The sequence below is a fragment of the Nicotiana tabacum genome, chromosome 11, assembly GCF_000715075.1.
Source record: "Nicotiana tabacum cultivar K326 chromosome 11, ASM71507v2, whole genome shotgun sequence".
Lineage (NCBI taxonomy): Eukaryota > Viridiplantae > Streptophyta > Magnoliopsida > Solanales > Solanaceae > Nicotiana > Nicotiana tabacum.
Genome location: NC_134090.1, coordinates 173823952 through 173833613, shown reverse-complemented (window position 1 = coordinate 173833613; position 9662 = coordinate 173823952). Strand labels below are relative to the sequence as shown.

Sequence of the window (9662 nt, the reverse complement as noted above, 5' to 3'; positions counted from 1 at the left end):
ATTGTTAAATCATTGTTTCAACAACCAAAAGTCCCATTTTATGAAGCAATCAATTTGGTAGGGTGAGATTATTTCCTATTTTCTTTTTCAGTTATGCCTTTGCCTATTACTCCATAATTCTATTTTATCTTTTACCTTTTTTTATTTTAACTCTAAATCTCCAACCACCTACTATGTCTACATCCATCTTTTCTAGAGTTGGTTCATGCCCTTATTTTCATCCAAATCTCTTACCGTTTCTTTATCTCTTTCCATCGTTCTAGATTTTTTTTATAAAACTAGTGATAGTTAGCCCTTTTCTTCAAGTTTTTGCTCTTGTTTTCAAGCTACATAATTTATGATAAATTATAGCAGAAAGAAGTTTTCTTAAGTTATTCTTATACGCAATTCTACATTTTACTAAAAACAATTGAGGGTATCTTAGTAAACTTATCAGTTATAGTACATTACTATACAATCAAATTAAATAACAAAAATATTATTTAACAACAACAATAATACATTCTATCCAAACGTTGGCCATAAAAACGATACAATATTGTACAATACATCATACGATGGGTAACATTGATCCAAACATAATCTTACTGCTGAAAAATACTAATGTGCAAGCTCATGCAATGTTATAAAGAGTGTAGATAGCGTGCAACCTTTGAAAGATAGACTTCAGTAATAACAAGGAAAATCATGAGCAGAAATATTAAATTGCCACTCATTTTTTATTTTTTTCAAATGGTTTCCACTTTCTTTAGCTATATATTACTACTCTATGGCAAATTTTCTTTTCCATAATCCTTAAGATAACAAGCAAATTATTGAGTATTACAAGAAATAAGCCATTATTGCCTCCAGGTCCAAAACCATGGCCAATAGTTGGTTGCATTCCTCAAATGGTACTAAACAAGAAGCCAGCATTTGAGTGGATACACAAACTAATGGAGGAAATGGATACTGATATTGCTTGCATTCCTCTTGGTAATGTTCATGTCATTCCTGTCACTTCTCCTGAGTTTGCTTGCCTATTTTTAAAGAATCAAGACTCGATTTTCTCATCGAGGCCTATTTGCATGTCCGCGAACCTCGTTAGCAATGGCTACTTGACTTCACTTTTTCTCCCTATGGGTGATCAATGGATGAAAATGAGAAGAATCCTTTCTTCCCATGTCCTCTCAGCTACATCTTTTCAATGGCTTCGTCGTAAGAGAGATGAAGAAGCTGACCATATTCTTCGATTCGTTTATGAACAGTGCATTAACAAACGTCTTGTTATTAACTTGAGGAAAGTGACAAGATACTATTGTGCAAATGTTATTAACAATATGATTTTCAGCAAGAGATTACTTGGAAAAAGTATAATAGAAAATGGAGGACCATTAGTAGAATTACAAGAAGATCAGGAGAAGCAAATTGATGCAATTTTTACACTTCTTGAATATTTTCATTCTTTTATATGATCACAAGGCAATTATTAAGAAAGCCTTTGCCATAGCAACAAAACACATTGATCTTGAAATTGACCAGAGGATTCATATTTGGAAGAATGGCAAAAAACCCGTGGAAGAAGACATCCTTGATGTCCTTATCATGCTCAGAGATACTAATGGGAATCCTATGTTGAATGCTAAAGAGTTTAAAGCACAAGTCCTTGTAAGTATACTCTCTTAAACCATGTGAACAACATGATAAACTTTAAGATTTTCATTTTTACTTTTAGTGACGTACTTTTACGGTCATAAGTTTCAAAAATCTCTTTCTTAAGGTCAGTATCCAATCAAACAGCGTCATATAAATCAAAATAGACGAGTAAGATTTCGTTAGAAACTGCTAAATCTGTCTTGAATCTTGCTTAAAACCAATTTCAATATTTTTTTGACCATATAAATTAATTAAAATTCAACATTACTCGATGGCTTTTCTTGATTTATTCCCTATGTTCCAGTTTATGTTGAACTTTTTCATTTTTCGAGAGTCAATTTAACTTATCTTTGAAGCTAAATTGAATTAGATTAACTCGATATTTAAAGTTAAAATTTAGATATTCAAATATTATACAAAAAGTACTATAACTTTTAATTCTTCCCATGTTGATATGATGAAAAAATGTCTTTCAAAATGTATGTAGTTTGAATCTTGAAAAGCAAAAATATTCACATAAATTGGAACGAGGGAGTAGTTTCAGAAGAATTTGGAAAATATTTTTGAAACATAAGTCAAAAGATTGATTGTCCGTTTGGATTACATCATTTTATTAGTTTATGTGAAAATGAGACTTGCTTTTTTTGTTTTTTTCGATTTGATTAGAAAAACATAAAGTTTTTTTTTTTAGAAAATCAATTACGATTATTTTGTTTGACCTTCTTGGTTACCGATTATATTGACAGGAATTCATGCTTGCAACGTTAGATAATCCTATAGAAGAGATTGACAATGTCATGGGGAGCAATAGATTGGTTCAAGAATCCAACTTGCCACGGTTAAATTATGTCAAAGCTTGTATTAAAGAGTCCTTTCGACTACATCCCTTGGCGGCTTTTAACGCTCCTCATGTGTCTGTATCGGATTCTGTTGTTGGTGAATACTTCATCCCAAAAGGGAGTAGTGTTATTAAGTCGTCTTGGACTTGGCCGAAACCCTAGAGTTTGGGATGATCCCATGAAGTTCAAGCCAGAGCTCCATATCAGCGAGGAAGGTGATGATGTAGTTTTCACTGATTCAGAGTTACGTTTGTTATCATTTAGTATTGGACGACGAGGTTGTCCAGGTGTAAAACTTGGCTCAACAATTACCACTATGTTACTTGCTAGGCTTCTTCAAGGGTTTACTTGGAGTTTACCATTGAACTCTCCAGGCAATGACTTGGCTGATGATTACCCGGAATGTGCTCTCCTTTGTACCATGCCATTTTTTGCTAAGGCAAAACCGCGATTGTCAAAAGACATGTACCCTTAAATATGTGAAATTATACCAGAATAAAGTATGTACGTACACATCATGTATGTGTATATATTTATATAGGATATTCTCTTGCTGCTATAGTATTTATGAGAGGATGAATCAATAATATTGGTGTGATCAATATTTTAAAGGTGACGTGGCACTCCTTAAGACCAGAATTCATATTTCTTTTCTTCTCAATTTTGTTTTTTTTTCTTCTTTTAAGGAAAGAAACTATTCAAAAGTGTCTTTTCCTATGATTCAAATTGTCTTCATTGGGTTGGTTTTCAGTACACTCATTTTTTTGTATCATTATTTTGCTGCAGTAATAGCTGCCATTACTATCTTCTTCTACACTTAGTGTTGGTGAAATTACAAGTAATTACAGTTCAAAAATAAGATAAATAAATATTCTTCAGGCTGAGGAGCGGATATATCATTCTCTTTAAATAGATTTAAGCTCACTACGGTAGCATCATCATCGGTGCAGCAGTAATACTCTTAACTTGTCCCCTCCAGGATACAACAGCCCGACAACGTCGTATGACTCGAACAAACTCTGAACAAATTGTTGAGCCCAAAACTCCACCAAAATGAATACATTCCTTCAACAAAAATAATACTCTTTTGTAGAGAATAAGTTAGAGACTTAGATTTTCTCCTTCTCTTAACTCTCTTTTTCACTACACCAAGTTCACTTTTTTCATACACAATACCATATTTTCCCACACCAAACACAAGGAAGAAATATCACTATTTTTAGGTGTAGAATTTCTTCCATGAAATAAATAACAAAGTAGTGGCATAATAAAGTTATAGAACATGGTTGGTGGTTAAAAATTTAACATTTAGTAGGTAATTAGTGGTAGATCATGGCATTAGTTGTTTAAAGAGTTACACCAAAATAATGACCACTTTCTTGTCTATTTATAACCATTATCTCACAAGAAATAATGTACTTTAATATTAAAAAATGCACTAATACCAACACTTAGAAAGAACACGTCTTCTTACTTTTGCATCCATGTAAAAACTAATATTCTAGTTTGGTGATTGCTTAATCCAAACTTACTCGCATTGATATTTACACCAATTATACGAATATAGCTTCCTTTTGGACATAGGCCTTCGCATCCAAATGGCCAATTAATATACCAAGATTTGACATTTCCAATTGTCATGAACGATTTCATTTGTTTCCAAAACAAAACAAAAATTAAAAAGAGAAAACATCAGCATGACGATGTCAAGTCTTGGAAAACTTTTCCGTAAAAGTTGATCCAAAATCTTCTCAACTACCTCTTTCCCATCTGAAATTTAGAAGCTTTTAATTCCTCTTCTTTCGCCATCTGTCTTTCTTATCATTTTGTACACAGAATACAGACAGATTGTAGCTACCAAACTACGGGTTCAAATGATCCCAGTGTGAATAACTATATATATATATATATATATATATATATATATATATATATATATATATTAAAAGCACGAAACCTCTTACCATAATATCATTCAATTTTTCCCCTTTAAAAATCAATTTCACATTATGTAAAATAGTCGTTTAATTTAAACCTAATATTTAGGAATAGTTATTTAATTATTTCTCCTAATACTTAGGAATACGAAATCAACTAAATTATATGAATTTATTAAACATTCCTTATGTGAAAAAGCAACAAAAAAATGTAAAGCTAAGTAGGAATGTATTAACTGAACAAAATATATGGAAATGATGTTTGGTCGTATCAGTTTCTTAGAGGTAAAATTTCCTTTATTTATATTGTTTCTCTTATTTCGTCCTAGACTATATGCGATCATTCATTTTTCAGTGTAATTAACATATGAAATTCTTGTAGATGAATAGATTGTATTAAAGGCGTAAACTTAGCAACTTGATCAAACGTTTCCCATTATCTATTTCTTAGAGAAATGTGTTCGCCTTTTTCAGTCTTTAAAACATTTCGCATTTGATAAAATAATCATTTAATAATTTTTTAGTATTTATCAACTTTAAAATCAATTAAGATTATGACTATCAAATCTTTCATTATTAGAACTATATATGAAATTCTAATATTTAAGAATTAAATTAGAATAAGATTATATTTATGTAAAAAGAATTCTTTGTTGAATCATGTATAATAAATATAATTTCCTTCCTCAATGAACTAATGTATATAGAATTAATACTTGAAATTTTCACTTTGAAGTAGGACATGAAGCAAACTGATATTTCCTTTGAAAAAAAAAAAGGAGAAGAAATCAGAACAGATAAATGAAAGGAAAGATAGGATGGCAAAAAAAAAAAAAAAACGAATGGAAGAAAAGTGATGGGTCAAAAAAATTAAGTCGTTAATTAATAAATTGAAGGAAAAAATGACATTTGTAAAAATATTTTGATATTTCTTTTTGCTTCAAGTTTTGAATTTTAATATCAACTTTACATTTAAAACAAGAAATATAATTTTAAAAAATACAATGTCACTCATCATATTGTTTATCTTAATTTTTTTTTCTATCATACATTATCGTCTTAATTGTTTTTAGTATTACGAGTATTCTATTTTTGATGTTTGGTTATAAGTAGGAGTTGGGTAAGATATTACAATTATTTTACAATTTTAATGAACTAGCATCAAAGTCTTTCTATTGTAATTTTCTCAAAAGCGCTTTTTAAAAAAAATGCTTTTTGAGGATAAGCTATTTTTTTCTTCTTCTCCAAAACTAATTCTTCTTCTCCTCAAAAACACTTTTTCTCCTTCTAAAAACTTTGCCAAATACTTCAACTTTGAAAAAAAAATGCTTTTGGGGAGAAAAAAACTTGGCCAAACAGACTATAAGTCAATTAAATACAAAACTTTGATCAACCCTTTTCTTCTCCTTTTTGAGATAGCTACATTCCAATAGTCATGAACGACTATCACTAATAAAGAACTTGAATTAGCTACGTAGTCCGTTATTAATCTTTCGCTAAATTGCTTGTGCTAACAAAATTTCTTGAAATCTGTCATTGATCCGTCGAAAAATCGGATTAGCGATAGATTTTTCTGTTTAGTTACAGAATTGAATTTATCTGTCGTTAATTCCTGTTTTTAGTAGTACACGTTTGTTTGGAAAGCAAATCAAAATTGAAAAAGAGAAAACATTAGCATGACGATATCAACTTTATGACAAACTACTCCAAATTATAAGCTGATCCAAAACTTTCTCAACTGCCTCTTTCGCACCTGAATTTAAATTTAGTTAGAAGCTTTCTTCTTTCTCCATTGTCTTTTAATTCTCATCGTTTTTCTCGCACACTACACATTCCATAAATATAATTTGCCTTTGCCAACCCCCAACAAACCAGATTACGTACTAAAGAAAAATACAAACTATATATTCAGCCAAAGCTTAGTTTTTTTTTCTTTCTATTTTTGGATTTGCACGCAGTATCACCTTTTCTGAGATCGCTTCGTACGTGTAGCATAAAAAAGGCCATTTTTGCAAATGCCTCTTTAGTTTCTTTTTTGTTTTCTTTGCTTAAGCTTCTCGTTCCACTTCTCGTTCTTTCTTTCAGTTGTAACCATGATATTTGCTTATTTCTCACTACTGATTTTCCTCTTTTTGCAATTACTAAGTTCAAGTGGTGCTGCTATTGGTTCTAATGTGCCAAAATCGGATGTGGATTTATTAGAATTTCCTTTGAATTTAGAGTACATGGAAGCTGAATTTTTCTTGTGGGGTTCTTTTGGCTATGGGCTGGATAGCTTCGCACCTGAACTTGCAGATGGTGGACCATCACCTATTGGGGCTAGAATTGCAAAACTTAGCCCTCTAATTAGAGATGTCATTGCTCAATTTGGATTCCAAGAAGTTGGTCATGTCAGGTAATTATCGCATCTTTTTTGAACAAATTAAAATAAAAAAAAAGAGTAATTATCACTTTTAGCCCGCGCCAAAAACTAAGTTGAAAATGTGTATAATTTTTTTTTTGTGTGTGTGTGTATATATATATATATATATTCAGTGTCAGTATCATTTTTCTGCTATTATTTTGAGAGCGACTATATAATATCATTTTTTCCTTAAAAAAGTATATAATATAAAATAAGACAAAAGGTGTATTGGATTAATAAAATATTGAGAAATTTGTTTGAATCGTTCACAAAGATTCAACTTTTTTTCAAGTAAAATGCATACTCAAACACAATTTCAACTTCAAAATACTTTTTTCAGTTTCAATTTCAAATATTCTTTATACAATTCAACCAAATAGTGTCCATCTATGTTGCGCATATTCTTTAAAAATATTGTCGTGCGTATGTCGAATCGTTAAAAGATACACCACTTTTGGAGGACTCAACATACACTAAAGGGCGGATTTAGGGGACAGAAGGAGGTTCAGCCGAACCCCTTTTGCCGAAAGCATAGCTTAGTGGTCAATGGGCGTTCAAAACCTTTATATGGTTATTGGTTCAATTCCCAGTAGCTACAATGTTTTTTAAACTTTTTGTTTTTTGAACCCCTTATGAAAATCTTGCCTCCGCCACTGCATACACCCGAAAATATTTTTAAAAGGTCCAAGCAGCATAGGTGTCGGGAGACCTACACCTCTTCTTCAGTAGTTGATTTAGAGCTTGTTTGGATTGGCTTAAAAAAAAGACTTTTCAGCAGAAATAGGTTTTAACCCAAAATGCAATAAGTTGGGGTTGCCACCTTATTGCTTTTAACTTGTTTTAAGCAGTTTTTAACTTATTTTAAGCTCTTCTTAAGTTTATCAAACATGAAAAAAGCTAAGAAAATCTTAAAAGGTTATTTGATCGGGTTAAAAACCAATCCAAACACCCTCTTAATTTATTATATAGCGTCTATATATCCAAATTTAAAAGTTCGATAAAATTGATATTGCAGGGCAATCAAGAATACAGTAGCAGGATTTCCAAGGCCATTGCTAAATCTAAGCAGAGAAGCATTTGCTACAGTTATGAACGATGCATTTGGACATCAATTGGAACCACCTTTTAATCCTTACGCTAATGACATTAATTATCTCCTCGCTTCGTATGTTATCCCTTATATTGGACTTACTGGATATATTGGAGCCAATCCTAAACTCCATAGCCCTACTTCCAAAAGGGTAATTAAATCAAATTACTCTCTGAACTAGCACAATTTTAAAGATAATATTATTATCTTTGTTCTAATTTACATGCATGACATGCATTATTTCAATTTTAGAAAGTTGCAAAACATTTGACCATCATTTTAAATCTATACAATTTTCAAGAATTGAAATTTTAGCTACTTGCAATGCCATTGTCTTTTTAAATCTAATTTTTCAATCATTAGTTTAATTAGCTAACTTATATATACTGACTATATCATTTAAAGAATGTTTATATTATCAATTACTTACAATTGTTGGTTAGTCATAATTATTATAACATGTAATCTACCTTATATTTTGGGTTACAATCACCTTCTTTTATGGACAATTGTTGTAGTTATCATTTAGATAACTTAATTGTATATATAAATAAGATTCGCATTGTTGCGGATAGAAGTGAAACTATTATTATAATAGTCGGCTCAGAATCATAAGTATAATTCACTAGTTAATTTTATATCTTAAATTTTCCGTCTGCATTAGCTTTGTAGACAAAGTTACCCAGTACTTACGCTGGTGAAAAGTAATAAGTATATGATAGAATTGTAGAAATGCGCCAAATTAACATGACCAATATAATTATAATAGAAATTATCTTAAACTTCATGTCCAGTCAAATATCATCTCATAAAATAAAATGCATGCATGAAGTATTGTCATTATATTTCGAATTGATGAACTGTAATACTTCTGATACAAAAATCAAAATCTGCAACTACTAGCCGGGCTACTTGGAGTAGAATCAGGTCAAGACGCAGTTCTAAGAGCATTGCTTTATGAGCGAGGAAGAGAGAACGTAGAACCCTACGGAATAACAGTAGTAGAGTTCACAAATCGGATATCAGAGCTGAGAAACAAGCTAGGACGCCATGGATTGAAAGATGAAGGACTCAAAGTGAAACCAACAGTAGGTGCTGAAGGAAAGATACGAGGAAATATATTAGCAGGAGATAAATACTCGCTTTCCTATGATAGAACGCCAGAGGAGATACTGCGAATAGTATACGGAAGTGGAAATGAGAATAAACCAGGAAGATTTTACCCAAAAGGAGCAGATGACCGAATTGCAAAATCCTATCTTGGAGTTTAAGGGAATTAAACGTTAGGAAATTAAAGAAAAGTTTATTTCCTACGTGCAGAAAAATGCATAATAAAGTGAGCGAAAGTTTAGTACTAGGAGAAATGAGATACATGAATAAAAATGTGTTTTTTGGGAGAGATGGCAGAGCTTATTAGACATTTGTGCTTAGTATTTTCTGACTTTTACGAGGAATCATGTGCATGTTCACGTTGATTCATTAGATTTCATCTTATGTATGATGATATTAACAAAAAAAAGTTTCAAATATGAAATGGGAAGATGTCATATTAGAAGGAAATGATCAGTTGTCACTGTGAGCACGTGATTTTTGTTTACACGACAATTACTCCAAAAGAAATCGAAAAATAAAATAATTGGTTTTGTTGTACAATTTTTGGAGTTTACGTGGCACTTTTGGCAGTTATTTGTAGTTTTGTTTGTGATTGTTTAGTTTTGACGAATAAAAATACAAAAAATATATGTCGCATGTGAGTT

General features: G+C 31.1%; 2 protein-coding genes across 3 annotated transcripts; both read left to right on the top strand.

Moving 5' to 3' along the window:
* The first annotated feature begins 557 nt into the window (after window positions 1-557).
* On the top strand, window positions 558-2996 carry LOC107766086 (isoleucine N-monooxygenase 1). The gene is given in 5 exon segments (XM_016584799.2): window positions 558-605; window positions 753-1451; window positions 1453-1647; window positions 2382-2596; window positions 2598-2996. Coding segments are annotated over 5 exon segments (1509 nt in total). The 3' UTR covers window positions 2950-2996.
* A 3317-nt stretch (window positions 2997-6313) lies between these two features.
* On the top strand, window positions 6314-9408 carry LOC142166441 (desiccation-related protein PCC13-62-like). Of its 2 annotated transcripts, XM_075225734.1 has the most exons (3): window positions 6314-6806; window positions 7831-8056; window positions 8809-9377. In XM_075225734.1, the coding sequence occupies exons 1-3, from the start codon at window positions 6505-6507 to the stop codon at window positions 8824-8826; spliced, it is 546 nt and encodes a 181-aa protein (XP_075081835.1). In that variant the 5' UTR covers window positions 6314-6504; the 3' UTR covers window positions 8827-9377. The 2 variants fall into 2 exon arrangements, with proteins under 2 accessions (XP_075081835.1, XP_075081834.1); XM_075225733.1 differs by having other exon boundaries at window positions 6317-6806; window positions 7831-9408.
* Window positions 9409-9662: the final 254 nt, after the last annotated feature.

Bases quoted from the DNA above. Each gene is read 5' to 3' on its own strand.
- LOC142166441 (XM_075225733.1), top strand. From the start codon at position 6,505: ATGATATTTGCTTATTTCTCACTACTGATTTTCCTCTTTTTGCAATTA. The intron at 6,807-7,830 runs GTAATTATCGCA...TTGATATTGCAG, and splicing joins CAAGAAGTTGGTCATGTCAG to GGCAATCAAGAATACAGTAG.